The sequence below is a fragment of the Cottoperca gobio genome, chromosome 17 (assembly GCF_900634415.1).
Source record: "Cottoperca gobio chromosome 17, fCotGob3.1, whole genome shotgun sequence".
Classification (NCBI taxonomy): domain Eukaryota; kingdom Metazoa; phylum Chordata; class Actinopteri; order Perciformes; family Bovichtidae; genus Cottoperca; species Cottoperca gobio.
The window spans coordinates 4883070-4901576 of record NC_041371.1 but is presented as its reverse complement, the minus strand read 5'-3'; the positions used below and the strand labels follow the sequence as shown (position 1 = coordinate 4901576).

Here is an 18507-nt window from a genome sequence, read left to right as displayed (position 1 = left end):
CACCATTTCTGCTGGGTGGAGAGGTCGTTACATGAGAAACGGGGAAAATTAGAAAAGAAAAAGTAAATTATTCGATGTATTGTCCAACATAAAAAGTGTCAATAAACCGTCATCAATTAATCGAGGAGACAACGAAGAGTGTTAGACCGCTTGTACTCTTGGCAGGGGCAGAAATGTACAGTATAGTGTTGCATTTTCACGAGCGCGGCTGAGTCGGCTCACACACCCCGACTAGTTGACTGGATTGAAAACATGGCTGCGGCCGAACGTGCAGCAAATTTACGGAAGTGAGGTATGTGTATTTCTTGAGCTACAAACGCTATTTAGAAGTGTGCCTCTAGTTCGGTGGTTGTAGTACAGCAAATGACAAAACCTTAATTTATTAGCTCACCAAAAATGTCTATGACCGGCATTGTTGGCAGTACACAAATACATCGGCAAAGTTATGCGCGGAACAATCAGCTAGCTTGGCTAGCTAATACTAGGCTGCAGCGGCTAGCCGTAGTTAGCTGCTAACTGGTTACTAACTACCGTTATACTACTTGACTGCTAATCATACCGCTTCTGTCTGTGTGTTAAATGTAAACCTCGGCAAAACACAATGTTAGTAGCGATTCCCTCCATTTGTTTATGTATTAATGGTGGATTTAAAGACTATCAGTTGTCGAGCTAGTTTAGCTAGCTTCATGTTAGTAACGCTCTTAGAGGGGCTAACGTCTGAAACCGCCACGATTCTTTGCTGCACGATGCGGTTTATATGAAAACTAGCGAAGGTAACGTTAGCCAACTTGGCTAACTAGTCGTTAATAAGAAAAGAAAATAGGCTTTTAGATTGTGTTGTACTTGTTCGCTGGGTGTTACAGGAAGCGTCTGGGATAATAAATGAATTTCACGGGTGCAACAGTCTGCAGTTTGGTGTCTCAAGCGTTAATGTTATATATTTAGCCCCGAGAGCTAACGGTAAGTTAGTTAGCTAAGGCTATCCTGCTAAACAGCGAGCTAACGTTGGGTCAAGTAACGTTCGCTTGGAAGTTGATCCATGCTAACGTTTAACCTGCTCTCCAGTTCTACGAGCCAACTGGGCTGTTTTGAGTTTTAATCCTGAACTTTAGAGTTAACCTGCTGCAAACTAGTGTTAACTCAACCGGCAGCATCTGTAGTTAAACAGCATCCAACTTTCCGACATTTATCTCGCGGCAGCTGGGATGTTGGGATTTTAAAACGGTATGTATACCAACAGCACTTAGTGGGTTTGTAGTTGCCAGTAGGCCCTGTGAAGTGTGGAAGTGTTGAACTACAGGTCAGCAACAGAGATGAACTCTCCAGACGGTTAAACAGTACAAAGCTTGTTTGTTTGCCATAAAACAAATGTGTCCCTAAACTCAGGCGTTAGCTTAGCTGGATTGCCAACATTAGCATTCACACATAGCTAGTAATGTGTGTGTTTACTAATGTGTAGCTGGAGTTTACAGCCTTACAATGTAAATGAAACCAATGTTTTGTTTATGATTGTAAATGTCCTGTGAGTAAGTCGTGGTCTGTCATGATGATAATAGTAATGTAATCAGCACGTGTTAACATAACTTCACCCAAACGCGCTTTAGTAAAGAACAGGAAGTGGTTTGATTGAGAATTACAATCACACATGGGTCCTGTGTGAGTAATAACATGTTCAGGCTTTGACACGCAACATTAATGGTTAAACTTCCACGATCAGCGTTATAAGTATGCTTACACATTCAAAGAATTTAGCTCTCAATTTACATACACATACAGTTAAATACAAGGACTGCAAAAGCTATGTACAGATATAAATTTGGGTAAAGAAAGCAACAACAATGACAAAATAATGAACTTGCTCAAGATCTATTTTGTAATCTTTTTATCTAGAGCATCATTTGTTATTGTATTGTATTGTTGGTATGAAAATTGTTTGTTTACTGTGCTGTACCACAAATTGGGGACATTAACATTTTCTAAAGTCTAATCCTTCTACTGCAAAATCATAAATTAGTACCTGTCAGATTTTACTTCGACCTGTTGTGCTGAGACGTTCCTTGAAAAGGCAGCAATAGTTTTTAACTTGCTTTTATTTTATTCAATAGAAGTTGTGAAATGACATTTCTCTTTGTATCACTAACTGTCATCTGTCATATTCCCGCCACCAACAGAGAGAGAACACAAATCAAATGCTGCTCTGTGGTCTACAGCGGTGGTTCCCAACCTTTTGTGGCTTTCGACCCCTATAAAACAAAGCAATGTCTACTTGTGACCCCTCGTCAGACATTATGGCCTTATTGTTGACATGATTTATAAGCAGCTCAACCAAACAGTGGTTTATTTATATCAGATTTATTTTCTTCTTTCGTTTTTTTAAAGCACTTTTTAGGTAACAGGTTAAAAGTATCCTGTATTTTAGAAGTCATGTTGAACATGACGTTTGTTTACATTTGTTTGAGGCTAATCTTAGATAGGGTAGTCAGACTGAAGTAATAATAACTTACTTTCTATTGTTTCATGGCTGTAAAGCGCTGATGTTGCCAACAGGCACCTGAAGGCAGCATTAGATGTTTGTTAATGTTTTTCTCAGCTGTGCCAACAATGTGGTAATTATAGGGATAAGGACATGTGAGCAAATGTTTCATATAGTTGTTCAGCCAAACTGTCACCCTGATCATTTTTGAATTACTGATTAATTTTCTAGTTTTTGAGAGCAGGTCAGATGAGGAGGCTTAATTAGTTTTGTCAATTTGAGTCCAAGGGTGAGTGCTCAGTCTGAAAAACTTGCCCCCCCCTCTCTGTTTTTCTTTCTCTCTCTTATTTTATGCATGGACAAATCACATTAGCTTTCTCAGCTGGAGTCTTTAGCGGAGTGTGAGTAAATTGTGAATGTGGTAGTGCTTGTTCCAGGTGACTATTATGTTAGCTGAAGGAATATTATCAACATTTATTTGAAGCCAGGCTAGCCTCTGGTTTTGATGTTGCTGTGTTAATTTAGCACAGTGCAGGAAAAAAGAGGAATTGTCCCAGGAATAGCAACAAGGAGCAATTTATAAAAATCCGATTTGTCCCACAGATTGATGTACTTGAAAACTAATGTGACTGAGCACCAATCCACAATGTTAATTGATGCAATCATGTCTCCCTTCTACAATGGGACCCTGTGACTACAGTATGTATCATGTTCTGCAAAAGGACACCAAGTGAGATCATCTCCCCCTGAATGTCACTTTAATATGACCTTTCCCACGTTGCATATTGTCCTCTGTTTGATTTATAATTCGAGCTTTTATCTAGAGGATATTTGTGGCGAGTTGTTTTTTATTTCTCTGCTTTAGTGATGCAAGCTTTGTGAATACCATTCAGAGAGTCTATCACTGATCTGCAGCTACCCGAGAGGAATATGTATGAAGCAGATCTTTCTATGTTTTTAAGTCCTTGAGCTTTAGGATTGCAGTCTCATGCTGAGGAGGTGTTTATTCAATCTCATCTTGAAGGCAAGAACAATATTTGATGTGATGTCTCCGACAACAGCAGGGGGGATGACTGTTGTTACGGCAGAGTGGAGAAAGCTCCTGTCAATGCATTTGGTGTTAGCCCTGCGGAGTAACAAAGCATGGCTTGGTGGTTCGACCTGGCACTTTAGCTGAGGGTAGCAGTGGTTTCAGGTCTGGACAGTTGGGAGTATGCATCTTGAAAGGACAGTTGTGGCAGCACTTCTCAACGGGTGCTGTGTGCACATTCTGCAAGGGGGTTTTAACTCAGCGGGCCACCCAGCGTGGGAGGATCCTCTCCTTGGTGCTGGTGTGCCCTTGCCGGGCACACTTCTTTGCTGCGACAGGCTTTAGGTTGGCATGGAAAGGTTCAGGTCAAAGATGGATCGCGGCTGTAAACACAGAACCCGTCTCCGCCCAAGAGTTTGTGTAACAGCTGACTACATGAATGCAAGTTAGAGCAATTCTTTGGGGGATTAGATAGTGTGTTTCCTGTAACAAGCTCCAGCACAAAGCACACTCCCTCTGTCTTTTTGTTTTCTGGCTGCTGTGAAATTAATGAGGTTGCCTTCAGGTGCGGTTGGGAAATGACAACATTAATAAAAACACTCTGACGGAAAACTACAATTGTAAAGTCTACTTGTGCTACATTGGGGGGGGGGGGTTAAAGTTCACAGCATGATGTCACACAAATGGGCCAAATAAGTGACACACCCACACCAACTCCCAACCCTGCATCTAATCGTCCCATCTCCAGATTTAGTGTCAGTGCAGTGTGAGTTAAGCCTAAAGTTTGCGAGGCATTCACCCAGGCAAGACGGTAGTATTCCATGATACTCCTGACCATGTAGTCTAACCACGGCAGGACATCTGATGAAAACTCAAAATGTCTTTCATTAACTTAACTTTTTTTCTAATTACTATAAATACGACTAGATGATTAGGTTTACATTCACAGACTTGCGCACTAAAATTAGTTAATTGTAGAGTTAATGTCTGGAAAATGGAGCGACTTTGTTTATTGTTTTTCCCATTGATTCACAGTTTCCAAAGAAACCATAATGTAATCTCTATTACCTGGGGAGTTATTACCTCCGCCAAGGAAGTTATGTTTTCGTAAATCATGATTACGGAAAAACCTAGAATGGTGCCAAGGAAGAGCCCATTTAATTTGGGTGCAGATCCTAAACATGGGGCAGACGCACACACATTATGTTTACATTTACACATTATTGTTATTGCATGAAGGCTGCCTGTTATCTGTAAAATGGATTATTTCATATACAATAAGATATCCAATATTTACTACTCTTTAGTGCCTGGTAACATTTGGCTTGTGTTAATGTTTCAGTTCACATTGTAAGCTACAAGATTTTAGTTCAAATGCACGGTAATGTACTTCATCTGCGGGATGCCTCAGGCGACACACAAAGCTTTATTGTGCCTTAAATTGTGTCAGAGGTTTAGGACATGACTATTAACTTCCTATGGATGTCCAAACTCTAAGCCAGTAAGCCTTGTGTAGGATTCTTGTTGTCGGAGCATTACAATTTTTGTACGTTCTGATAAATTGTGGAAGGATTGCAGCCTGTTGGTCCTCCGGCACACCTGTTCTAAAGAGATAAACAGTCTACAGTGTGTGTGATGACAAACGTCTGTCTGCGGCGTTATCTCTGCTGAATTGTGTAAGCATCACAGTGTAGCTTCTGTGTCAGAAATCGCTCACGTATTCTTTGTGTGACAGAATAAGCAGTAATCTCTGCAGGGAGGAAATAAATACGCTCTCAATAAAACATACACACACATTTGATTTCTTTAGTTTAGTGCAGGTAGTTTCACCCTTTTTTTCAGTCATCTGCTTGGCAGCTTTAGGGGCTTTTCATTACTTAAAATGCTCACTGTGCTGTAGTCACCTTTTATCTCTGGCGTAACCAAGCACATACAGATGAGTCTTAAAGCTGTGACATTTGTGCGAGTGAAAGACTGTGGGATTTGTTGTTAAGGCTAGATGGAAGAGCTGACCTTTTTTTTTGGGTTATTTTGTAGGCTTTTTTTATTGGGTAGTAAAGGTAATGGAGAGGAAAGAGGGGGGAGGGGACATCAACCATACTTTAACTATTAGTGACTATCAGTCAGTCTTTGTTGGAGGTACAATCTTTCTCCATTTTTGTGTTAAAGATTTCTTGCTGGATTCTAATATCTTTAATAGATATTTGTCTTGCACCAATATACGAGCTGCGATATTGCTCAAATAGATGGTAGAGAACAGTCCATCAACAATTATGAGATCTCTCCTTAGCGTGTCTTTTGACCGTTTTAATATCTTCTACTTCCTTTAATGTTTTTCTGTTATACGGACCTGTGATGAGACATCTACTTTTGCCCGTGGACAGAAGGTGTTGCTTAGCTACAATGACAGGAGAAATCAATACTCTGGTTTGAGCTGAGCAATGACCCGAGTGATATTTAACAAAGACCTTTTGGTGAACGCTTCTGTTTGAAACACCCCAGGGTGCCATTCATGCATTCATTTTTATCCTGCCTGGCCAGAGAAACCAATTGAATGTACAGCTGTTGCAAAGACAGTGCCATGATGTCACAATTGCGCTGTACATGTTTGCAGTCTTCAGTGATTATTTTTGACTTAATGAAGTGCATGTATCTGTCTGTGTGTGTTTTGCAGGTGCCCACATTCTGCTGCAGAGGAGAGAGCACCAGGATGAGGAGACTGTAGGCACCCGCCGTAGTATGGCCGCGTCCCGTTCCTCGCGTGTCACAAGGTCGTCAGTGGGGCTCAATGGATTGGATGAGAACTTTTGTGGTCGAACCCTCAGGAACCGCAGCATCGCCCAGCCGGAGGAGACCTCGGTGCCTCCGCTACCAAGGGCCCGCTCGCCCAAGAAAAAGCAGGAGTCGAAGCAGGACGGCAAACAGGAGTCGAAGCAGGAGTCGAAGCAGGAGTCGAAGCAGGAGTCGAAGCAGGACGTCAAGCAGGAGTCGAAACAGGACGTCAAGCAGGAGGCGAAACAGGACGTCAAGCAGGAGGCGAAACAGGACGTCAAGCCGGAGGCGAAACAGGACACCAAACAAGACGTTAAGCAGGATGCCAAACAGGACTCAAAGCAGGACACCAAGCATGATACAAAGCAGGTCACTCAGCAGGATGACCAGCAGCAGGCCTCGTTGCAGGGAAAGATAACTGACTCAAATGCTTCTCCAGCTGAGACGGAGCAATGGACCAGCTCCAGGAAGCGGGGCGTGTCCTGTTTAGAAAAAGACATTAGTCCTGAGAAGTCGGAGAACTGTGATAGAGGGAAGGGGGCGCGGGATGCCTGTTCTCAAATCAAAAGGGCCAAGCGGTGCTCCCGCTCTGGAGAGTCTCAGGGACACGAAGAGGACCCTGAGCCTCTGAAATCTGAAAGTCCAATCTCTGTCCCAGAGTCTAGCAAGGACAACAGTTGTGAGGAATTTCCCAGCCAAAACTCTGCTAACACAGCTCCTGCCTCACCTGTCCACAGTAAAGAGGGAGGTGAGCTGACAGGGGGGAAGGCAGAGGATGGTCATGTGGAGTGTGACGGGGCTGCTCAGCCCCCGAATTCTCACAAGGCCTCTAATGGACTCGGAGAGACTAAAGCAGAGGAGCCTTGCACACTCACTGAAGAGCCTAGTGCAAACCCTAACTCTACCACCAGCTGCCCATCGCTGCTTAACGGTAGTCAAACGGGGGCTCCATCATCCCCTAATCCCGCTGTGCCTTGTAGAAACTCTGTCCCTCTGCAGATGGAGGTCTCTGGCTCAGGGGAATCGCCAGCCTCATCTGCGCCGACATTTGAGGCTGTTCCAGAGGATCCTGTCCCTGAGTTGATAGTGGCTCAGGAGCAGGAGGTGGAGGTGGAGGAGGTGGAGGTGGACGTGGTGGGTGACCTGTTGTGTCTCGACCACGAGGAGCAGGTGACGGCGAGTGAGAACGACACCAACGGCCGGCCGTTTACACCAGTGCAGGAAGCTGCGGCCTCCACCTCCACCATTACCACCAACATGAACAGTAGTCCAATCAACAGCAACTCAGGAGAAACTACACCCCCACTAGCAACAACCCCCTCCCCCACAGAGCCAGGGAGCAACCCCTCAATATCCAGCACGCCCCCCTCTTTCACAGAGCTCTATGAACACAGATACACCCTGCGGACTTCACCTCGGAGGGCTGCCACTGGTGGCAAGGCCTCCTCCTCCAAGCTCAGCTCTCCTTCCAGAGACAATGGTCCCTTGAGTGAAGAGGGGGAGGTGGTGGTGGAGCCGCAGGAGGACTGTCCTGTGGTGGAGGAACCTGCTCCCTCAGACTCTGTTGGCCCCTCCTGTGAAGAGCCGGTCTCCTTGGATCCTGGAGACCGGGCAGCTGGTGAGGACAGTGTCCCTGTGGTGGGCATAGAGGCCGAGCAAAGCAAGGAGCTGACGCGGAGCCAGGCTGCAGAGGAGGAGGAGGAGGAAGAGGAGGAGCCAGACGTGTATTACTTTGAATCAGACCACCTGGCTCTTAAACACAACAAAGAGTATGTGGGAGCTCCCTGGAGATTCTGCTCTCTCCTCATCTTTTGTTGATGTAGCGCTCTCACACATGTTGATCACTGTGTTCTGTGATCATTGCATTACTTCTGCTCTTTGCTTTTCAATGAACCAGAGACGCATTTGAGTTGATGAGGATTTTTATGTGCTAAGAATATTCTGATGTTTTGAAAGTGCTAAACATAAAAGCTTAAAGCTCTATTATTTATCAGAGGTAGTGTGTTGTGAACCGCCCTCACAGATTCACTGTGGTTATGGGCTTTTTTTGTCTAAATTTCTTTTCCGATTGTTTCATTTAAATAACTGTTGGAGGCCTGAAGAGGTAAAACTCATTCCATAAGAAATAAGCTAAATTTGAGTGGAAGGATTATATTTTAGTTCTTTCCTGCCCTGACGATCGCCACACATCCCCTCATACTTATCTTTCATCTGATTGGAACATTTAAAATGTTTAGCAGACACTCCTCATCCCTTACTTTGCAAATGAAAGGAAGCATCACATACGTGTACCTGGGTTTCTGCGGCACCAAGGCATAGATGGATAATTATCTCAGGTATTTTTGGAGTCTTTTCTCCGTGTTTATGGGAGTCTCGGTGAGCATCTAACTTTAGCTCCTGCCTTGTTTTACACGTTTCAGCATGCAATTTCCGCCTTCAATCAGGTGCTGTGATTGTGTGAATTAGCTGCCACTTGTCATCTTTCCATAAAAATACTCTGCTGATTGCCTCCATTCTCTCTCTTCTCAGTAAGATGAGTTTATTTGAGAGGGAAAGGATTCCTCAGTGGAGGGCTTTGTTCCTAGTTGTGTTGTCAGTAGTCAAACAAGATAGGATGTTTATGTTGGTGGACAGGTCCCATGCTGCGCTCAGCCAGGCACTGCTAACCACTGTGGCAGGTCAGCTGATACATGATGCATCTTCATAACAGGAGGGGCAGAGGTTGGTAGAGGCTTGGAGACATCAGCTGAGGTCCCTTTGTCTTTGACACCGGTATCGGTCATTGTAAGATCTCACTGCTCTCGTATTCCTAGGTAATTCAATCAAGATTCTGTGGCATGCCAAGTTTTAGGTTGTGCTGAGCGAGGAGTATTTTTGAAGGCTCTGATCAATGCAGTGAGGAGTCATCTTTAGGGAAGCATGACGAGGCATTTTTCGGTTGCTGAATATGGAGAATTGACACAGATATGATTGATTACGTGTATACAGAGCATCTTGTATTTCCATCTTGCAGTGTTGTCTATTTTGACACAGTTCCCTCTACCAACTTCATGTCAATATTTTAAAAGCAAACCCCAATCCTTGATTATCAGGCATTAACATAGCAACACCTTTGTCCTAGCCAGCTTTTCATTTGGCACCAGTGTTTGTCAGTGGACCTCGGGCCCAGCAGGTGGCAATGGTACACCAGGTTTGTTCACCTTGCGGGAGTCCAGAGAGCTGAGAGGCTAAGCCAAGTCCTCCTCATGTCCCGTGAGCAGATTAATGCACACACAGATCGTCTGTTCATCTGAGGAAGGCAGCGTACTTGCTGCTTTCTTTTGCATTCTGTAGTACAGGAACTGTGCAGCAGAGTGTTTTGGTGCCACTGCTGCAGAGAATGGTTTACAGCTTGCATTGAAGCACAGCACTCACTGATGCTGCACAAGGCCTGCAGAGCTTCACGTAGTGTAAAAGGGTGGTGTCTAACTAATGAAGGGATATGAGGTTAAACACAGTTGACTTGTTTGAATGTTTAGCTTGTAGGATTTTCAAACCACCAGCAGCTGTTTGAATAAATTGTGCCTCTGCATTGATTTCCATTCATGTCCTGTTAGGGGAGATTGATCCACTCTGCTTCACTGAGCACTTGCATTAGGTTATAGCCAGGTAGTATGCTGTCACATTCCTGTCGATTCCTCCTGCTCTGCTCGCACTGTAGGGCCTCTGCGTCAGTACCACACTTAGTCACTGACATCTCAGTTTGCAGCGCTTCTGTTGCCCCAGAGGGTGTGAGTAAAAAGGTCGGATTTGTACAGCGCGGACGGCTCCTCAAGCACTGCAAAACCAAGTGTTTGTCATGCAAAGGTTTTGCTATTGCTATGAAATAGTGATGTGCACAGTTCCAGATCAGAAAAGTGGATTCTCTCTTACCGTTTGAACTTTAATTTACCAGCTGCAGTTCGTTATGGGCTGCATTTAGAGGTGTTCACTATTTGCTGAAGCAGCTGGTTTGAGACGCAAAATGTCTGGCACACACAAACGCCTGTAAATGTGTTAATTGCAAAATAAGTGTAAAAGTTTGGAGAATGTTTCATGTCTTTTGCAAGTATTCAAAGCAACTACTTTCCTCTTGTGTTGATTTTGTCCTTGTGGACAAAGGTGGTAGTGTTTCCATGAGCACTGCTCGTAAAGATATTAATCTCTCTAGCATATGCATTTGTTTTCTCGAATCGAGGGCAAGAAAGACGCAACTTCTCTTTAATATCTTTATTTTTACACACAGCTGTTTTCAGGCTGCAGAGCGTTCACAAACCACAGTTGGTTGCCTGGTGCATGTTGGTCACCATGATTATTTGCGGTGCTACCGTTGCACGACAAATGCAGCGAACATTATTCACAAAGAAAAGAAATAAAAGTAAAAATCTCCTCCTGCTTCCTTTTAACTGGCTAACTTACTCACTGTGAAAATGTAAACGTAGGCTCTTCCGGTCTGCATGCTGTAAATCTTTTCGTCCTGCTTATGTAGGTCATTCAGAAGCGTCAGTATTAAATGTAAACTGTTTCATAACCTGTTAAAAACTTCTTGTAGTAGCTTTAAGTTCTCAGCAGCATGGTTGAATTATGCATCGTCTGGGGTCTAAAAGTGTGATGCACTGCAGCACTGCAAGTGTCAGGTTGAATAATGTAAGCAGTCCCTCCCTTCCACTGGTGTCTAACCTCGCGTCTCTCCGTGTCAGTTATCAGAGGCTGCTGCAGACCATTGGAGTTCTCGAGGCCCAGCGCACGCAGGCCATCCTGGACCTGGAGACGTTAGCGCGTCACCAGAGGGAGGCACTCGGCGATCCCATCACCTTCGTGGAGCAGCTGCAGAAACGGGTAACAAACATACAAACCTCAGTCTGTAAAGTAATAAAACTGTTCTGCCATAAAGTCTTTATGATGCCTATAATATTAATTGTCACAGAGGTGTTTCTAATTAAGGGTTTAAATCTTTTGGTATCTCACGATTTCGATTCAGCACACGGGGGATTAGATTATTACGTTTTTATATTTGAAAAAGTTATATCGACTGATTGTAATAATGTAAACACACAAAAGCAAACGTGAGACGAAAGGTAACTGTTATTAATGCTGAACAAATAAAACTGAAAAGTTTAGTAATTCTCCATTCTGAGCGACGTGCAATGCAACGTGCACGCTTCCAGGTTAATGTAGTCTTTCACAGCGCTCTGAGAAATGTCTCAGTAACATCTTGTTCTTGGGTTCTCGCCTGAGGAATACCTCGCTGGTTGAAACGTTGCTTGAATAAATATTTGGAAGCTTGTAAAATTCAGTGTGCACAGTGTCTACTTCTCCTTTTCCACAGTATGACTCATATTTAGTTCTGCACCTGTTCACAACTGGGACAGGATGTACACACGGGGCACATTGGTTTATTTCTGACTGCTGAATGAAGTAAATTAATCCGGTAAATGCAAATACTAAACACAATCGGCTACAACGTTCTAAAACATAAGCGTTTGTTCCTCACATGTTCTCGCGTCTCTAACCTTGTTGCAGTATAGTTTTATAGAAGTTGAATTTGTATTGTATTGTATGGATTGTTACCCTCAAGTCTTGCGATCCTCAGGTTTCGTTGGGCTTGCCGCGGCCCCAGCGAGTCGTGCAGCTCCCTGCCATCGGATGGGAGCAGTACACCTCCGGCCTCAGTGACTTTGAGAGAGAGTTCTGCGACAAGAAACGCAAAACCAGGCGGCTGAAGCTGATCTTTGACCAAGGCACGTGTAACATTTCAGTTGTCTTGGTCTCTTTGTGTGACGTTTTTTTTTTCCATCATCAAAATAAACAGAGAAATTCTTCTGCCTAATTCTGCTCCTTCAGGTTTGCCTGCTCGACCAAAAAGTCCCGTGGAGCCCAAGAAGGAAGGCGAGTCGTCCACCATGTACTGCTCTCTGCCCACTAGTGACGCTCTAGAGAACAGCAGGCAAGCGCAGGTACGGCTCTGCCTCCTTACTAAAACAACAGACGCACACATGCTGCTGCTGTGTGCGTCTCCCATTATGTGTATCATTAGTGGAGATGTGGCTACGTGCGTTCCTCACTGTCGCTGGTGAGTCACGATCGGCTGCAGGTTGCCCCACAGATCTAAGGTTATTAGCATTTTACACCACGAGGCCTTCTCCAACCTCATCTCCTCCACTCTTACTCCTCGGGAGAGTTCAACATGTGAGCACAAATAATGGTATCTATGGAAACATGAGGAGCCCGCCTCCCCCACTCCTCTGATTACGTGTGTGTGTGTGTGTGTGTGTGTGTGTGTGTGTGTGTGTGTGTGTGTGTGTGTGTGTGTGTGTGTGTGTGTGTGTGTGTGTGTGTGTGTGTGTGTGTGTGTGTGTGTGTGTGTGTGTGTGTGTGTGTGTGTCCACATTGTATAGGCAGTACGGTTTCACTTTTGATTGATTGTTGGGAATAGACATCGCCAAGCGTTTAGCACTGAGCAAACAACTCTTTCTGTTGTACTCCCCGCTTTATATTGTGCGGGCACATTTGCATTCTCCCGGGTTACACTCTGAATTCTAACAGGATTTTGTTAGTCAGTCAAAAGTGTCGCTGTTTCTTTTCTGCTTTTTCTCAACGACGCGTCTCAAGTCTCATCTGACAGCCGGGCTTTGTACGTCAAACTGACGGCTTCAGTGCACCAGTTCGTTTGCACAGATCTCTTTTTAAATGGTGGAGTGCCCCATTATCTGTGTATCTTTGAACATGGCTCGTGTTGTCTTCACAGATGATCAGGGGGAGGATTTGTCAGCCAAACAAGTCTGACACGTTCAACCAGCTGTGGACTGTGGAGGAGCAGGTAGGTGTAAGATGTTTTAGAGCTGCACTGTGTGTCCCGGCACAACTGTGTGTCCCGGCACAACTGTGTGTCCCGGCACAACTGTGCTCCGTGTGTGAGCTGTGATGTCGGCAACACACCCGGCCGTTTTGTTAATAAATGACTAGAGCTCATATAGGCTCTTAATTCTGCTCTCATAGTGCACTAGATTAATGCATTGTGATAAAATCATATTAAATACATTAAACACTAACACACGAAGCAGCGTATCATTATAATAATTAGTCTTTACATGGTTTTCAGCTGTTGTGTTTTATATTTCTTTGCTAGAAAAAACTGGAGCAGCTTCTTCTTAAGTTCCCTCCCGAGGAAGTGGAGTCCAGAAGATGGCAGAAGATTGCCGATGAGCTCGGCAATCGAACGGCAAAACAGGTGAAAGAGAGAGAGCCAGGATTTAACGGGGAAGGATGCACGCTTGTTTGACTTTATTTAGCGGCTTAGTTCAGAATATTTGGGTTTATTTGCACATTTGAAAATGATACTTGAAGATGACCTACGCCGGACTAAACGGACTTTGAACTGATTGCACTAAAGTTTACTTGTTTTATTTGCATGTCCTTCACGATGAAAACAGTTAAATTGCATTGCGTGTACATGTTGCTGTACTAAAAGGCAAATACCCCCCCCCCCCCCCCCCCAAGTACCAGGATCTCAATTACATCAAGCAGCTGTTCCTCAGAAAACATTAACAGCCATTTTCCTGTTAAAACTTTCCAGGTTGCCAGTAGAGTTCAAAAGTACTTCATCAAACTGACAAAAGCTGGTATCCCTGTGCCTGGACGAACACCCAACCTGTGCATGTACACTAAAAAGGTAACTTCTACTCATTTACAAACCCTTTAACCCCCCTGAGTGACTAATGTCTTCAAACAAATGCTTCCTTTAAAGGGACAAGGCTGTCACACTGTTGCCTGTAGAGTTATTTATCCATCGGGATCGTTTTGGTGCGAGTGTTTTGAGATCTTGGCCGACTCGCACCAAAACGATCTCCGTTGACAAACCGCTCCACAGGTGAGAGGGCCGTCGTGGGGTCTCTTTAAGGAGGGACTGGGCCGTTAATTCAGTATTGTTTTAGTTTGACTCTAAATGGAATGAAACCGTGATGATATTATTTAGATATCTTTTCAAATGTACAAGAATAAAATAGCTTTTTTTGTTTTTAAATAAAGAAATTAAAACAAATGTGATTATTGAGTAATTGTGACCAACATATGTTACTAACATGCTGATACCAATTTAACTGTGATGAGATAATAACAGCTGATATCGACTAAACCCATACACATGTTGGGCTCCATCATCATCATCATCATCATCATCATCATCATCATCATTTAGTAAAATGATTAACATGCAATCTGCACTTCAATAACATAATAATAATCTTTGTGAACTGTAATACAAACGCAGTAATTGTTGCTGTTGTGTTTACGTCTAAGTAATGACATAACGGTACATGTTGAAGGGGCCCTGTTTAAAACTGCCCCCGTTTGTACCTCAGGCATCCAGCAAGAGGCAGCACCACCTCAACAAACACCTGTACCGGCCGTCTACTTTCCTGACCTCCTATGAGCCTCCGGTCTACATGGATGAAGAAGACGAGCGCTCGGCGTATTACGGCAGCGTGCAGGACCCCTCTGCTGACGACTCGGTCAGTCCTCCGTCACAGAGCGCTGAAGCCGCAGCGCTTTTTCTTTACAAACATCCAACTCTCATTTATCTGTCCTGGGAGATTCTCTTGTTCCTGATCCCCCGACGTTGTCGTGTCACAGACTGGTGCTTTTAGTCCCCCCACCCCCCCCCCCCTCTCTTCCTCGTGTAAGCAGTGACCTGTAAGATAAGGAAAGGGAAAGGCTGCATGTTATGTTCCTTGCGGAGCTTGTTTTATACCTGACTAGTCTATTTAAATCCATTTAAGACGAGGCGCCTGCCTTCAAATAACAGACGGCCCCCCTCTTATCTCTTTAACTGAAACACCTTCGGGTGAAATGAAGCGTCTGGCCCTCGATCACGCCGCCTGCACCTCTTTCCCACTTCAATCAGGGCAGTGTGTAGAGTATAAAACGGCTAAATCAGCATGGGGGCCCAGCCATCTGAACTGCCTGACTCTTTCACCTTGCTGTTACCTAAGAGCTGACATTTTCCTTTTCTACCCTTTGATGGCAGTAACCTTTAAGTAAAAGCAGGTCGCCGCGCCCCGCTGAGAACACAGGCTGCCGGCTGCACCAGCGCATTAACAAAACAAAAGTCACAAAGGTGCTGCCAGCATGGGCCGCAATCATTTCTCACATCACCAGGTTGTCCTTTACTTTGGCCGTGTGTGCAGAGAGGAATGAAAGTCTGCGAACGCATCGGCAGCGTGGCAGGATTCTCACAAAGCCATTTCCTGTCGAGACCTAAACTTATAGTTTAACAATTAAATGTTGATCAGCTCGTCATCGCTTTGTGTGTGTGTGTGTGTGCACATTGATGTATGTTTGTCTTCCCTTCCCTCACATTCAGGATGAAGAGACTATTCCTTTGGAGTTGAGAAATTTGCCGGAGTACAAAGAGCTTTTAGAGCTGAAGCGACTGAAGAAACAGACTCTGCAGGAGATCCACGAGGACAAGGCCGGGATGCAGCACGTAGGCTTCAAGGTGAAGACTTTACACACGTTCTAACGGCTTTGAGTACGCAGCACGTTAACACTGTACAGGAAGAACAGTGATGGACTACATATCCCACAATGCAGCACACAACAGAAATAGAAGAAGCTGACAAAGAAAACAGCAGTTACAGCTTGATCTGCACTGAACTCTATAATGACTATACTTTATATTGTGTGTGTGTGTGTTTTGTGTAGTGTGACGTCTGCGGCATTGACCCTATCCAGGGAGTGCGGTGGCACTGTCAGGACTGTCCGCAGGACAACTCGGTCGATTTCTGCTCCAACTGCTCCGACTGGTGAGACCCTCCCCCTGTCATGAGAGTCAACTGACAAAATAATGATATATATTTATATTTACCTTAAATGAAATCAATTTGTCTACAAAAAGATGTTTTCATGGTTTATACTGTGGTAACTGTCCCCTTTAATATCTAAGGTCAATGTTGTAACGGACGGTTGCTCTTTCACTGACGACTTGTTTCCTTTTTTCTCCCGCTCGTCTTCCAGCTTATTCAAGACGGAGACCCACAAGCCTAACCACCACTTGGAGCCGGTGCAGCAACCAGACTCGTTTCTGGACAGGGACTACTGCCTGCCGCAGAGCACAGGCTACAACTACCTGGACCCGAACTACTTTCCAGCCAACAGATGACAGGGTCCCAGGCGCCTCTAGCTCCAGGCTCTCTCCACATATCCCACAGGCCACTCTGTGCATGGCTCCATCCTCCAAGTCTAAGATAACCGCTTAACCCGCCGCCAGGCAGGAAGGACAGCAGGCAGGCAGACAGGGGGGGAGGGGGGGGGACTGTTGGTAAACTGGCCTCCCTGACTCAAGCAAAGGGCGGCCATGTTGGTTCCTCAGAACAACGGGGCCCTGCTCCACCTCAGCCAGGTTAATCAATGGATCTGTGATTTGAATCGATACACTATTTAAACAAAAAGAAAAGGCAAGAAGGCACACCGACATTCCCGAGCTCTGTGACTCCTGGGGGGCTTTCCCCTTTCCCCTCATCGCCCTCCACTTCACCTCCCTGTGCTGCTTCGACTCTGGACATCAGTTTGGTGAAGCGCCACTTAATGGAGATGTGTGGTCGTAGTGGACTGTGAAGCCATCAGCTGAGATACACATCGGTGGTTTGTATGTATGTGTGTGTGCGCGTGTGTGCGTGTGTGTGTGCGTGTGCGTGTGTGTGTGTGTGTGTGTGTGTGTGTGTGTGTGTGTGTGTGTGTGTGTGTGTGGTCTCCGTGTTATGCGAGAGTGAAAAATGTTCTAGCTAGGTATCCGTAGAGTGAGTATTTATGAGTCGCAGCTTCTTCAGCGGGAGTTGCCGCGAGAGAAGTTTGGCGGTGACGCAGATGTCTGTTTTGTTTTTTGGCCGCAGTCTGTAGTAAGTTCTGCTGGTCCACACGACGCTGTGCACACAGACCTGTATGTGTTAAACGGACCGGGGCGCCATGTGTCAGCATGGAGCCATCCCCTACCACTGTCGCACTACGCTGCTCTCACCTTTCAAACACACACACTGGCACACACACCTCCATCTCTAGAGTCTGTCCCTTTGCTCTCTCCACTAAAACATGTCTAACAAGGAAGCACTACAGCACGGAGAGCGAGTGCGTTTGAAGGCAGGCGAATGGGAACGTATGGAAAGTTTTTTCTTTTCCGTTTTTTCTTTTCCTCCTCCCCCAATGTGTGCCGTCATGTTGAGTGTACAAGTATATGGTGAAAAGTAGCCGGCGCTAGTTGCTGTGTGCCATTTTTAAAAGAGAATTTTTTGTCTTCCTGTTTTTCTTTTGGGAGGGATTCCACCTCTGAACCCGGCAACAACTCCTCCCTTCCTGCGTGGCACCATCGCCCCCCCCCCCCACATTGTCCCACGTTATCGATCCAGTCATCACGCCTCTAGATCTTCTTTAATTTTGCAGTCCACTTTAAAAGGTCCATTTAAAAGATTGTATTTTTATTAATCTATTTAAAAAAAAGAAAGAAGAAAAAACAAGAATTGAGGTCGTGGTCGGCGCCGCCGCGGTGGAACAACCCACACAGTTTTATACACATAGATTTTGTTGTGCTTGAGTAGACACCATTTTGTATGGTTTTCGTCTCCTTCCCTCACCCCCTTTGCCTACTTCAATATCTGTGTATAACAGTCTGTTCTTATGTAAAAAAAATAATAATAATGTAAAAAAAAAAATGCTAGAGGAGAACCGTGGAAATAAAAGTATGTGAAAATAGTGTTTCTACACCTGTGGTTCCTGTATTGTTATTATTGTTATTATTGTTATTATTATTGTTATTGAAGCTCAACATTTGCTTCTTCAGTTTAGAGCTGCAACGATATTTAAACTCTCTGTGAGGAAGTTCTGCTGTTTTATATATTTGTAATCTGAATGTCGACGTTTTATAATCCCAATGATTAATTGAGAAAATAATCCGTTGATGCATTTCTAAAGGGACTAATCTTTAGTTTTATTCATCACACTTTTGATTGATTATTTTCTAGATGTTGAACGTTTTGTTTTAATGCACAGCAGCAACTAACAGCTTTTTCAATTCATCATTAAATATAAAATGTCAGCTTAAAAATGCAAAGTCAGAGCCCAGTGTTACACTTCCATTTCATTTTGTCCAATTAACCAAAAATACTTCATTCACGATTTATATAAAAGCAGGAAATCCTCACGTTTGAGAAGCAGGAAGCAACAA

The 18507-nt window shown here is 44.5% G+C and overlaps 1 protein-coding gene across 2 annotated transcripts; it reads left to right on the top strand.

Moving 5' to 3' along the window:
- Positions 1-100: 100 nt before the first annotated feature.
- Positions 101-18046, top strand: zzz3 (zinc finger, ZZ-type containing 3). Of its 2 annotated transcripts, none has more exons than XM_029452973.1 (12): positions 101-292; positions 6178-8044; positions 10994-11132; positions 11887-12034; positions 12138-12250; positions 13042-13113; positions 13423-13524; positions 13870-13965; positions 14654-14803; positions 15655-15789; positions 15996-16096; positions 16308-18046. In XM_029452973.1, the coding sequence occupies exons 2-12, from the start codon at positions 6243-6245 to the stop codon at positions 16450-16452; spliced, it is 3003 nt and encodes a 1000-aa protein (XP_029308833.1). In that variant the 5' UTR covers positions 101-292; positions 6178-6242; the 3' UTR covers positions 16453-18046. The 2 variants fall into 2 exon arrangements, with proteins under 2 accessions (XP_029308833.1, XP_029308834.1); XM_029452974.1 differs by lacking the exon at positions 101-292 and adding an exon at positions 1072-1224.
- The last annotated feature ends 461 nt before the right edge of the window (positions 18047-18507 follow it).